The sequence below is a fragment of the Podarcis liolepis genome (genome assembly GCF_965112155.1).
Source record: "Podarcis liolepis genome assembly, chromosome: 4".
Classification (NCBI taxonomy): domain Eukaryota; kingdom Metazoa; phylum Chordata; class Lepidosauria; order Squamata; family Lacertidae; genus Podarcis; species Podarcis liolepis.
In genome coordinates, this window is record NC_139558.1 from 83,366,792 (window position 1) to 83,380,533 (window position 13,742).

The window sequence follows — 13,742 nt, forward strand, 5'->3', positions numbered from 1 at the left end:
TGTTGGATGTACTGCATTTTCACAATTAACCTATAGAGAAAGTGTCTATACTTTGTAGGGTCTTATTTATGGCTAACACACATGACCTTTTCTGAAGTGTGGGAATATAGGAACCTATGCACTGGACCATTTTCCTTTTCCCCATTCCAGCATTGCTTTTCCTAGCTGAATCTTCACAAAAACAAAGTAGCAAATAAATTCCCATGATTTGCAGGTAGAAAAGAAGGCTGGATAGTTACAGAGCAGCTTAGCGCAGTTTATTTTCATCAGGTGCAATTATATTTGAAAAATTATCAGAATGGTTGTTTACACAGAAAAATATTTGTGCTGAGTAGATGTATTGATTTAGTTCAGAAAATAACTGTTGGGCTAATGTGTCTATAATGATTACTTATTAATTTTTAAAGAGACAGTGTTTACAAATCCAAACTAAATGCAAACTACCCCAATACATTCTTTCATCCACTCTGATAGCACTTTCTTTATCAGCTTATGGCTGGATGAACCTTTTTCTGCTTTATACTTAGCTACTATGTGGCATTCATTCTTTTGCCAGCATTAACTACCAGAGGCAATAAGATTCGGGAACATTTTCATTGAATCTGTTACACTGATGGAAACCTGTTAAAAAAAATAAATACTACGCAGTCAATCTCCAAACAGTTTCCATTCCCACAAACTTGTTTAAGCTTCTGCCCCACCATTTTGCTTGTCAATCTTTATATTTCACTTCCCCATAACTACCAGGTTCATCAGCTAAACTTTTAACACGAATAGTACTGAACCTCCTGGTCAGAATATCTCCTAAAACAGAAAACAATCATTTTATAAAACAAAATGAACCCTAACCCAAAATGAACACTGAGAAAACAGGTCATAATATTTACTGTATACTATTTTTTTGGTGTTTTATATTCTTGGTTACAATCTGGAGTATCAAAGTTCCATGATCAAATACATAGATCGAAAACCAAAATCTTAATCAGATAAAATCAACATATTATGATTAGAGACAAGCAAATAGATGATGGTGCCATTTTTCTGCTAGTCTGACTAGATATGAGGTGGGGAAACAACACTGATGCCGATCCCAATCTCTTCAATATGCAGCAGCTTCTTCGTGGCAAAATCCCAGTCTTTCCCCAGATCAAGACGCTGGCAAATTGCTGGAAATTCTCGTTCAGTTCTCCTTGCCCACTCAACTGCTTTCTTTACAGGTTCAAATGCCCTGTGAACAGCGGAGAAAGGAATGAATGAAATGATTGTGTCAAAATGAAACAGCAACTTGACCATAGTGTCAAGAGGGAAAAGACTTGTTCTGCTGCCCATAGATGACAGGACTGTACCTAATGGGCCCTGTGACTACAATTGCGTAGATTCTGGCTGCACATTAGGAAAAACCTATTAACAGACCAGTCTGAAAATGGAACCAATTGCCTAGTTGGCAGATTTTCCTTGGCAGAGGTTTTCAATTAGAGGTTGGATGCTCTAGCTCTGGATTCTTCACATCAAGGAGGGGGTTGAACTAGATGGCCTAGAAGACTCCCACCAACTTTACCGATTCTTCCTTCATTAAAACAAAGAGGGCATCTGAAATCAACATTGTACAGATTTGTACGCATGAAGGGCCATGGGCTCGGTGGTAGCAAAGCACATGCCTTGCATGCAAAAGACCCCCGGTTCGATGCCTCACATCTCCAAATACAGCTGGAAAATATTTCTGACAAACTCTGAAAAGCTCCTTATCAGTCAGCTTAGAAAATACTGAGCTAGATGGACCAATGATCTGATCTGTGTAAGGCAGCTACTGACATTCCTAAGCCTCTTTTATTCCAGTGAAAAAAAATCCTTCCAGTAGCACCTTAGAGACCAACTAAGTTTGTTATTGGTATGAGCTTTCGTGTGCATGCACACTTCTTCAGATACGCACGAAAGCTCATACCAATAACAAACTTAGTTGGTCTCTAAGGTGCTACTGGAAGGAACTTTTTTATTTTGTTTCGACTACGGCTACCTACCTGTAACTTATTCCAGTGAGATTTATGTGGAGGTTTCCAATGGATTGCGAGTACCCTTACATATCTATACCACAAACTAATTACAACAAACTGTAATTCAGGAAAACCTAAGAAAAAAAAACTTGCTACAGTCCCCCAATGATACAGGGAATGGGTATCTGTTGGGGGTTGGTGTCATTCGTTCTCAGAAAGCAAGAACATTCTGTGTTGCTGTTATCTGTGAGAAGCTAGTTTCCAGATGCTGCTAGCTTGGACAGCTACAAGGTCAAAGAAGGAGGTAATCTGGGCATGTGCAGCTTCTGGGTAGTGACTTTGAGAACTCTTTTAAGGAGTCTGATCTGAGCCATCAAACTGGCTGGATGTAATGAGATCTCTGCCTGAAGAGGCAGAAGCAATGAACTCTTTGTAGTGTTTGTAACCTTCATGCTTTTTATGACTGGCAGTAAAACTACTTTTCTGTCTGAAGCCGGAAATCTGTGATTTATTTGCGTCTTCTCTCTCTGAGCTCAGCCTGGGCATCCTTCACCCTGGAAAGCTACGTTTCTCTGCTAATTCGGCCAGCTATGTGGGAAGCGCCACTGGTCCCATTTTGAAGTTTTTACAATGGCATCAACCCAGGTAGAAGGTTTATCTCTAAAGTTAGCATTTGAAATGGATTTAGTTACAGACTGGGTGGTTAGAACCTCTTGATGAACTTAGGTAAAGGTAAAGGGGCCCCTGACCATTAGGTCCAGTCGTGGCTGACTCTGAGGTTGCGGCGCTCATCTCGTTTTATTGGCCGAGGGAGCCGGCGTACAGCTTCCGGGTCATGTGGCCAGCATGACTAAGCTGCTTCTGGTGAACCAAAGCAGTGCACGGAAACGCTGTTTACCTTCCCGCAGGAGCGGTACCTATTTATTTACTTGCACTTTGACGTGCTTTTTAACTGCTAGGTTGGCAGGAGCAGGGACTGAGCAACGGGAGCTCACCCCGTCGCAGGGATTCGAACCACCGACCTTCTGATCGGCAAGTCCTAGGCTCTGTGGTTTTCCCCGCAGCGCCACCCGCATCCCCTTAGCCTTCTCCTAATGTTGGACATGGTCAGTCCTCTTTTCCAAAGCCTAAAGTTTCATATTAAACAAGTTATTATTATTTGAAATTCAAGTTACTGTTTCAGCTGCACTCAGATGTCACCCGCTTGGAGTCTCATATCCTGAAACATCCCCCTGAATATGTTTTACAACCAGAGGAGGGCAAATGGCAAATGGAGCACCAACCTGCCTGCCCTCAGCCAGTCGCCACCTTTCCTGCTTTACTTAAAGGCAGTAAGAGTGGCTCTACCTCTCAATGGTGCAGGATACATTTCTGGTCTCCCTGACTTCCACCTACAAGTCTCAATGGTCCCCAGCCCCCCCCCCCCCCGTGTTTACAACCTCAGTTTGCTTTGACTCAAGGAAGTCCTAGTACTACGGATTAATGCTTACAACTGATTTAAACGCTTTAGCTTTTAGAGAAGAGTTGCCTGAAATGTTAAGTCTGCTTACAAAACGTACCACGATGGGGGAGAGTCATTCAGTGTTGTTAAAGATCTGAAGACGAGGCCTTCCAGTTGCTTGAAACGTATAACCTGTAGCACCAGAAGTGTAGCAATCAACCGCAAGAGCTTCTCTTTTCCTTTGGGGCCTGGATGAATAGAAACAAGCAGTAGCATTTAACTGTCTATGTTTCATATTGAAGAATTAATTCTTAAAAGTACTCCTAACTAAAGTGTTAGTGCTGTTGTCAAGCAGACTGGTGGTACCCTGAATATCTAAAACTTGAGTATCAAAAGATTTCCCCCCTAAGAATGCATGCATTCCCTCTGCCAGTTTGCATTTCTTAGTACAGAAAGTATTGATCTGATGTGTAGAGATATTTCCTATTCTAATTAATTCAAGAGGGTTCTGGAAGCTTCTCTGGTTGAAAGAAACAAGCAGAAAATTCATGATATTTGGGTTATTCCTTCAGAGCAGCTGAGTACAGCTGGCTTAAACTGGTTCTGTTATCTCTTTCAGTCAAGGTCGTGCTGACTATAATAATAAGGCCAGAAGGAGCTTGGGTTTCTCTTTCTATCTCTCTTCCTTCTGGTGTGGCGTTCTATACATAATATGCTTAGTGTGGAGGTTTAGTCTTATTATAAGTCATTGTAAGTTTAAGTTAAGTCTGCTGCAACTGGATTTCTTATGGACAGTGCCAATCCTATTCCTGAATGTATTGGATTTGTGACCATTATGCTCATTTGCCTTCAGTAGCAGTAAAGCTCTGCTGGATGAAATATAATTTCCTCTGGTCTATTTTTGGGGAATCCTGCAACATGTTTAAGTTTTTACTCTGCTAACTATACATTGGGAGTTCTGCTCTGGATCATATTGAGTAGAATTCCATGACACCCTCACTCCCAAATCCATTCCATTGAGCTTTTATTATAGCCGTAAATAGTATTTCTGAAAACCAGAATGTCTAATTATATATATAAAAAATTTGATTCCCACTGGATCATTTACTGTTGTTGAGTGGCAGGCCCACAGTTTCCTTATCTTGCCCTGCGGCAGAAGCAGAAAGAAGTCTGTATACAGCCATAAAGCAAACAACAGCAATAATCTTTTTCTTTTTTGTTCATGATAACTTTTGTAGGACAGTTGTTGCCAGCGTGCCACAAAAACCACTCTGGGTAGCTGTATATGAACTTTATAAATACTATGCCTAGGTTCCACTGAAAACAATAGGCTTTAAGTTAGTCATTACCGACTTTTCACAATACTTTCACAGTGGGAATAAGCATTTCAGAAGTTTGAGTACACTGTATAAAGGAAGTAAAATGGGATTTACCAAGTGAATTAATTCCCTTTTTTGCAAGTGAAACATTGACAAAATAATCCACATCGAACTCCAGAAGAGTCCCAAGCTCAGGGATCAGCTGCCAAAAACCATCCTGGAATATAAAAGGAAAACACATAAAGACAATCATAAAGCTGCAACAACAAACTCTATTTGTCAAAATGTCCCTTCCCCACAGTATCAGAGGGATAGGCCCTCTGTTTCTGCAAAATAACGGTAGAGTCACGGGCGTAACCAGGATTTGGGGGGGGGGGCAGGACTTTTGTTAGGGGGTCAGAACCGACGTGATTGGTCAGTTAGTTAAGTACTTCTATTGTTTTACTTTATCGAGGGGGGGGCAACTGCCCCCTTTGCTCCTCCTGGCTACACCCAAGGGTAAGCTCCATTTGTCTGTTTCCCCCCCTCTTTTCTTGCAACAGCTAGAGAAAAAAAGAAGGCGCATACCTGATTCTGGAGTTTAAAGAGTTGAGGCCAGGATACAACCCTTAGCGGCTTTTGTGCAGGAAATGATTGGCACTTTTTCATTTTGTGCATCTCCAGGAGAGTATCCTTTAAAGAGAGAAACAGACAACAGTGTAGAGTGAAAAATATCCCCCAGAGCTAGTCCTCAAGGGATGTGAAGAATCACAACCTAACCCAGCACATCTAAAAGCCCTGCTCTCTAAGGGTAGGTGTGCTCCATCAAAAATAGTAGTATAGGCTAGAGAAGCAATAAGAACAGATAAGCATATATACTGTGTGTACACACACACACACACACACACACACACACACACACACACAAAATCACCCAACCTTCACCAGAATGTCCCAGGGTGGATTACAATTATCATACAGTTTTAAAAATAGTTAAAGACATCTTACCCCCTGCAAGCTATAGTGCATCTTGTGAGAAGCCTCAGAGGTTACCTTTGAGCGCTGCATTTCTGGCACTCTGCAAAGAGGGCTGACCGACTCCTGTGCACTTCCTTGCGCAAATGCTTTTCCATGTCCTAGAGAAAGCTTAAGAGGAGCAAACACTCTTTTAGGTGGAAGCGCTGGAAGTGGAAACGGATCCTTCTGCTGAAGCATATCAAATTTCCTCAAGCTAAAGGCTTGGGGGATTGTCTGTGAATCAAACGGACCAGTTGCGGGTGATCCAAAAGTAGAACCAAACGGACCAGTTGCAGGTGATCCAAAAGTAGAACCAAACGGACCAGTTGCAGGTGACCCCGAAGCAAACGTGTTGAGGCTGCCTCTAGGCAGAGGTGGTGGTGGAGCAGCAGCAGCAGCGGTCCTTATCGGAGCTTGGGGAATTGCCTGTGAACCCAAACTGGGACTGGAAGTAGAACCAAACAGACCAGCTACAGATGACCCAAAAGCCAACGTGTTGGGGATGCCTCCAGGTAGAGGCGGCAGTAGTGAAGCAGTGCCTATTGGAGCTTGGGGGACTGCCTGTGAACCAAACTGAACAGCTGCAGGTAATCCAAAAGTAGGTGATCCAAAAGCAGAACCATACAGACCAGTTGCAGGTGATCCAAACTTGTGGATGTTCCCATATAGAGGAATTGGAGGCGGTGGAGGAAGGGCGCTTATCGGAGCACTATTTTGGATTCCAAAACCGAAGCCTAAGGAGCTACCTTCAAGCTTGCTGCCAGCAACAGGAGGAGAAGGCACCTATGGGGTAAAAGTTGTTATTTTAGACTCAAATTTGGTTCACACACATTCTGATTTTCCTACATTAACTTCCACAGCCTTGAAAAATCTGCTTCTGAAACCCTTCACACAAACTCTTGTAATGTTAAGGTATGCCTCCCACCAAGTTGTACAACTGATTTAAAAAAAATCCCTGGAATGTCTGCCTTGGGAGAACTTCCTCAAAGGACCTTTTTGGATTGTTGAGAGATTGCTGTCTAATGGGATTGCATGGCAGCAGGGGTGTCTAACCAGCGGCTACGAGATATCAGTAGACTCCCACCACCCAGCATGGTAAACAGTAAAAAATGATGGGACTTGTAGCACAGCAACATCTGGAGGGCCATGCACAAGCCACCCTTGCCTTGGAGTATTCCTCGATCATAACTTGGGATTTAACAGAAGAATGTTTCCTAGTGGTTCAGCAGTTTCTTAATCCTTCTTGAACATTTGGGGTGGGAAAAGCAAGCAATGCTTGGAAAAGGGGCTCACCCAACAGTGTGTGTGTGTGTGTGTGTGTGTGTTTATGCATAACGGAAAGTTTTGCAAGGGGAAGAAGCAGAGTTAGCTGTGATCTGAAGGCAATTGGTGGTATCTCTCTCTGGGGACTGGATGCGAAGGGGTAGATCAGCTGCATGGCAGGACAGCATATACCAGTTGCCTCCAATTGTGTGCTCCACTTCTATATTTGTAAACAATCCAAATATTACAAAAATGCTGTAGGTATCCAAATAGCACGGCTGCCCCTGGAATTTCTCGCTGCTTGGGAAAGCGGTGTGCATTCCACATATGATCAGACTAGGAGGCTTTCAGAATTACCTGCAAATCCGAACTGGGATTGGGACGAGATATGTCAGCTAATGGCAATGCAGCTGCCGAACAGTGAGGGGAAAGAAATCGGGAGGCTCTGTTCGTTAAGTTTACTAGAGAAGAAATCTCATCTGCTAATTCAGACATGATGTCAGGTATGGAAGTATCACTCAACTATGAAGAAAAATCAATTCATTTAGACTCAAATATGGCTCACACACATTATAAGGGATGCGGGTGGCGCTCTGCTCTAAACCACTGAGCCTCTTGGGCTTGCCAATCAGAAGGTTGGCGGTTTGAATCTGCACAACGGGGTGAGCTCCTGTTGCTCGGTCCCAGCTCCTGCCTACCTAGCAGTTCGAAAGTGCGCGAGTGAGCATGGATAAATAGGTACCGCTGCAGCGGGAAGGTAAACAGCGTTTCCATGCGCTCTGGCTTCCGTCATGGCACTCCATTCTGCCAGAAGCAGTTTAGTCATGCTGGCCACATGACCCAGAAAGCTGTCTGTGGACAAACGCTGACTCTCTCAACCTGAACGCGAGATTAGCGCCGCAACCCCATAGTCGCCTTTGACTAGATTTAACCGTCCAGCGGTCCTTTAGCTTTATCTAATTACACATGTTATGTTTTCGCTAAATTATCATTCAAAACCCTTGAAATTCTGTTTTTGAATCCCCTCAGTGTTTAGATGCGCCTCCCACTGAGTCATACAAGTGGTCAAAAAGATCCTCAGAATTTCTGTCTGAAGAGAATTTCCTTAGAGGAATTTTAGAAACGCACACCAAATAATGTTAATATTTCTTGGAAGTTCAGCACAGCCGGTGAATGTGTCTTTTCTGAGAGTGCATTGTGAGGAAACAGTTTCTTGATCACCTTGGAATGTTTGAGATGGAGAAGCTATGAATCCCCAGAAACAACTGTGTGTGTGTGTGTGTGTGCGCTCGCGCGTGCGCACGCGCACATAAAGGAAAAAGGGAAGCAGTTTTTGGTCTCTTTCTCTGGGGACTGGATGTGAAGGAGTGGATCGGCTGTGTGGCAGGCATACACATGCTGGCTGCCTCTGCTTTGGCTCTACTATATGTGTAAACAAACCAAGTATTACAAAAGTATTCTAAGTGCCCAGTGCGCTCTTCCTCCAAAAAAAGACACCTGTGTGAAGTAGTACTGACCCAGGGGAAGCGGTATGCTCTTAGCATATGCCCCGGCTAGGCAGCTTTGGGGATTACCTTCAAGTCAGAACTGAGAAGACAACTGCTCATGTCACCTGCCGGCGTGCCACCTGTAAATTCCTCCGGCAGTGACATACTCAAATTCTCTGCCTCAGTAAGTGGAACTGCCTTCTTAGGTTGCTTCTTAAGAAATGACATCCGCAGTGGAGGAGCAGCTGACACATCTCTGCTCTCATCTTGAAATGCTTCAGGCAAGTGGTCAGCCGTGGAAACCACAGACTTCTGCGGAGTAAAATTTATTCTTTTAGTCTCACAGCTGGGAAAACACACATTGTTTTTATATATCATTATTCACAATGTTTATATAATTTCCCCCATTCTACGTTATGATGTATTCATGCATATGTTCTTCAATGTAAATTACTTGCTGTTTGGTGACAAGCAACTAATAGGGTTAACAACAACAACAGTAATCTATGATCTGTCGGAAAGAAACCTCCTTAAGAGGATTTATTCTGGAAATACTGTATTTTTCGCTCTATAGGAGGCACTTTTTCCCCTCCAAAAATGAAGGGGAAATGTGTGCACATCATATGGAACGAATGCAGGCTTTCGTTGAAGCCTGGAGAGCAAGATGGGTCGGTGCGCACCGACCCCTCTCGCTCTCCAGGCTTCAGGAAGCTATCCGGGGAGTGCCCGCCGCGCTCTGAAGGCTTGCGGATAGCAGCCTGCAGCCCGAAGCCCGGGGAGCGCTGCGCAGCGCGCCCCAGGCTTCGGGCAGATATCCACAAGCCTTGGGAGCCCGGCGGGAGTTCCCAACGGGCTCCAAAGGCTTGCGGATAGCAGCCTGCATCCCGAAGCCCGGGGAGCGCTATGCAGCGCGCCCCGGGCTTTGGGCAGATCCCGCTCGCTGTTTTGGCCTCTTTGCTCTTTTGGGCTGGGGGGGGGGAATATTTTTTTTCTTTATTTCCCCCCCCCCAAAAAACTAGGTGCGCCCTATGGTCCGCTGCGCCCTATAGAGCGAAAAATACGGTATATACTATGGGCATCAAGCATTAAAAATCATTTTTACTTAAAGGGAAAAAACTATACTAGATCTGTAGTCAACCTAAACTGTAAATAATATAATCTGGGACTAGGCACTGAGTACTTTTATTGCTTTAATGCTAGTGCCACAGGAAGTTACTGATTCGTTAATTGATCCCATTCAGCAAAGTTACTTCTAAGTAAACACGAATGGATCATGACAATGGAGGAAGGCATTGTCGGATAATAAAGCTCTATACCAGAGCTTCCCAAACTTGGATCTTCAGCTGTTTTGGGACTACAACTCTCATCATCCCTAGCTAGCAAGACTCAATAGTCAGGGATGATGGGAACTGTAGTCTAAAAACAGCTGCAGACCTGAGTTTGAGAAACTCTGCTCTATACTGTGCTGTGTAGTGCTACCATTTTAATTCAAGCTGACTTAGTGAAAACCTTAGTTCTGGGCTAGCATGGATAAAATCTGTGCCCCCCCCCGAAATAACTACATCCTTACATGTATTTGTCTCCGCTAATACAGATAGGCTTCTTAGGATACAGAGGCAGCTCCTATGTTCCAAACAGTTGTGTGTGCAACGTATGATTAACTGAAGCTTGCGAGTGTTTTCATGACACAGGTTTAACTGAAAAGTTTCATCTTGGAAAAAATGCTTTCTAGAAGTGAATCAATGAGGCCTTTGAGTTATGTTAGATTACCGTATTTTTCGCCCTATGGGACGCACCTTTTCCCCTCCAAAAATGAAGGGGAAATGTGTGTGCATCCTGTGGGGCGAATGCAGGCTTTCGCTGAAGCCTGGAGAGCGAGAGGGGTCGGTGCGCACCGACCCCTCTTGATCTCCAGGCTTCAGGAGAGCCCCACCGCCAGCCCCACAAGCTCGGGGGACAGCGGGAGAGGCGCGACGCGCCTTTCCCACTGTCCCCCGACTTGGCTAGAAGGCTGGCGGGGGGAGAAGCCTGCTCCTCCCCATCGCCAGCCCCGCAAACTCGGGGGACAGCAGGAGAGGCACATCGCGCCTTTCGCACTGTCCCCCGACTTGGCTAGAAGGCTGGCGGGGGGAGAAGCCTGCTCCTCCCCGTCGCCAGCCCCGCAAACTCGGGGGACAGTGGGAGAAGGCTGGCGGAGGGCTTTCCCCTCCTCCAGCCCCGCAAGCTCCCAGAGCGATGCCAAAGCTGCCAACACCCGAGCTTCCCCAGCCCCGCGCCGGGGGGGGGGATAATTTTTTTCCCTTTATTTCCCCCCCCAAAATCTAGGTGTGTCCTATGGGCCGGTGCGTCCTATAGGGCGAAAAATACGGTAGTTCTTGATCTTGGCTAATGAACACCAAGATTGTATCAATTATTACGCTTATTAAAAGGGATTTTAATACTAACTTCAATGGGACCCAATGGTCAGACTCCATCCTTAATCTTGTGCAATGAATTTTAAAAAATCACTAAGTGTGCAACAGCTCTAATTAAAATGGCTGACCTATAAACTGCTAATGTTTTTTCTTGTATTTTTTGCACCAGTGTACCTCAAGTTCCCTTACCATTTTTCTGCGTTTCTTTTTCGTTTTCGCCACAAATTCTATTTCTTCCTTATCAATAGCCAATTCTTCATAAACTCCAAAATCTTCTGCTAAATGAAAGTCAAGCATTGCCTATAAATGGGTGGTGAGAGGTGGGGGGGGGTACAATAGAAGAAAGCATAATTAGTAATGATTATTCTACTAGTAATAATAAAACATGTCAGGAGTATAGTTGGGATCAAGACTGTGATCAAGGAGAAGGTTTTTTTTTTAAAAAAACCTTTTACACACCCCCCCCGTGCCATATCCTTGACAAAAAAATGCCCTCAAATGTCAGTACTGTGGTACCTCGAGTTAAGTACTTAATTCGTTCTGGAGGTCCGTTCTTAACCTGAAACTGTTCTTAACCTGAAGCACCACTTTAGCTAATGGGGCCTCCTGCTGCTGCTGCGCCACCGGAGCACGATTTCTGTTCTCATCCTGAAGCAAAGTTCTTAACCTGAAGCATTATGACTGGGTTAGCGGAGTCTGTAACCTGAAGCGTATGTAACCTGAGGTACCACTGTACAGTGGTGCCCTGCAAGACGAATGCTTCGCAAGACGAAAAACTCGCTAGACGAAAGGGTTTTGCGGTTTTGCGTTGCTTCGCTAGACGAATTTCCCTATGGGCTTGCTTCACAAGACGAAAACGTCTTGCGCTTTTTTTTAAAAGCTGCTTGAAGAGGCACAGTTGCGACGGGCTGTGCTTCGCAAGACGAAAAACATCGGAAGACGAAAAGACTCGCGGAACGAATTATTTTCGTCTTGCGAGGCACCACTGTACAGCGGTACCTTGGTTCATGAGCATAATCTGTTCCAGGAGTCCATTCGACTCCTGAAACAGTTCGAAAACCAAGGCATGACTTCTAATTGGCTGCAGGAGTTTCCTGCAGTCAAGCAGAAGCCACTTCGGACATTAGGCTTCCGAAAAATGTTTGCAATCCAGAACACTTACTTCCAGGTTTGGGAGCCAAGCCATTTGACAACCAAGGTACCACTGAGCAAACAGCAACTTCTTGGGAGCGGGGCACAATTTCTCCCACAGTGTGTCCCCTTCCCCACCTTTGAAAAGAGTTGTGGAGGATGAAGAGCTCTTAGAATTTGAAATGCAGAACGGTGTCTTCAACCCAGCCAATGTAGTGCAACCTATATATTTTGGATCGCAACTTTCATCATCCCTGATCACTGGCCATGCTGACTGGGGCGGATGGGAGTTGAGAGTTCAAAACATCTGGAGGGCACCACATTGGCTACCACTGTTTTAATTTCATTAAATTACATTCCAATGTCTGAGTGTTCCAGACATTTGCAAATGAAGATCAACAAACGCAGAACAGGCAAATTAAACGGAATACTTCAGTTTGCTAAGTTAGTAAGAGGCAACTGACCCATCAGATGTGCCTTCCCCACTGAAGTATAGCTCTTGTTTTCGTCTAATGAAATGTCAAGGTTGTATCTAAGTATAATTACACTTATTAATACGGATTTTAATACTGAGTTCAATGCAATTCACAGGTCAGGACATGTAAAAGTCCAACCTTAACCTCATACAATTAAGCAAAGACAACAACCTTAATTAAAATGGCTGGCCAACATACAGTGCGGTTTCAAGTATTTTATCTTTTTGGCAACATACTTCACGGTCTATTACCTCCTCCTCAAGGCCTATTCCCTCCTCCTCAACGATGGAGGCTCTTGATGACTGGAACAAACACACACACACACATATATAGAGGTGGTGGGGAATGAGATAAAATAGGGAAGAAAGCAAAATTAGTAATAATGAAAAGTGCCAAGGACCACAGACCACTTCATGAGATGCATAAAGGGGAATGCATGAAGGGAGACGAGGACCAGAAAGTGTTGGATACATACAAAACTTAGGGCCTTGCAAGGAGCCGTCTGTCCTTTTGACTGATATTCCATGTAGGGTAAGATGTCTACATCCATCTTGGCTACAAGTTCCCAAACATCCAGAGTATCAGCAGTCTGGTCTTCATTTGTATCCTGAATATGGGGAGTGGGGGGGTAGAATAAAAAGCACCACAAAAAAAGTATTAAAAAGCAAGGTTATAAATTACGTAAAATAATGTGCATGCTTCAAGATACAAAAATGAACACTGGAATTAATCTGAACTGGGATGGGGAAGTCCTAAGAAAAACATAGAAGCTTTAAGCCAGAGGTGGGGAATCTGTATACCTGAAGGAGCGTCTCCACTCCCATCGTTCAGCCTGGACATTGAGGTCCAGCTCTGAGGGCCTTCTGGCAGTTCCCTCACTGTGAGAAGTGAAGTTACAGGGAACCAGGCAGAGGGCCTTATTGGTAGCGGTGCCTGCCCTGTGGAACGCCCTCCCACCAGATGTCAAGGAAATAAACAACTATCTGACTTTTAGAAGACATCTGAAGGCAGCCCTGTTTAGGAAAGTTTTAAATGTTTGATTCTATTTTAAATATTCTGTTGGTAGCTGTCCAGAGTGGCTGGGGAAACCCAGCCAGATGGGCAGGGTATAAATACGTTGTTGTTGTTGTTGAACTACCATACCTAACCATTGGCTATGCTGGATGAGCCTGATGGAAGTTGGAGTCTAACAACATCTAGAGGGCCGCAGGTTAGCCACACCTG

General features: G+C 44.4%; 1 protein-coding gene across 6 annotated transcripts in view; it reads right to left on the minus strand.

Moving 5' to 3' along the window:
• Window positions 1–240: 240 nt before the first annotated feature.
• Window positions 241–13,742, minus strand: part of PARP4 (poly(ADP-ribose) polymerase family member 4) — a 71,947-nt gene continuing 58,445 nt past the window's right edge. For 3 of the 6 annotated variants that reach the window (XM_083499162.1, XM_083499161.1, XM_083499166.1), the window contains exons 30-38: window positions 12,994–13,125; window positions 12,755–12,820; window positions 11,101–11,211; window positions 8,585–8,809; window positions 5,739–6,530; window positions 5,319–5,423; window positions 4,866–4,968; window positions 3,551–3,680; window positions 241–1,228 (exon numbers count right to left, since the gene is read on the minus strand). In XM_083499162.1, the coding sequence (XP_083355288.1) occupies window positions 1,054–1,228; window positions 3,551–3,680; window positions 4,866–4,968; window positions 5,319–5,423; window positions 5,739–6,530; window positions 8,585–8,809; window positions 11,101–11,211; window positions 12,755–12,820; window positions 12,994–13,125 (1,839 nt within the window). In that variant the 3' untranslated portion in view covers window positions 241–1,053. The remainder of the gene's footprint in view (window positions 1,229–3,550; window positions 3,681–4,865; window positions 4,969–5,318; window positions 5,424–5,738; window positions 6,531–8,584; window positions 8,810–11,100; window positions 11,212–12,754; window positions 12,821–12,993; window positions 13,126–13,742) is intronic. The other 3 variants (XM_083499164.1, XM_083499163.1, XM_083499165.1) reach the window with 2 other exon arrangements.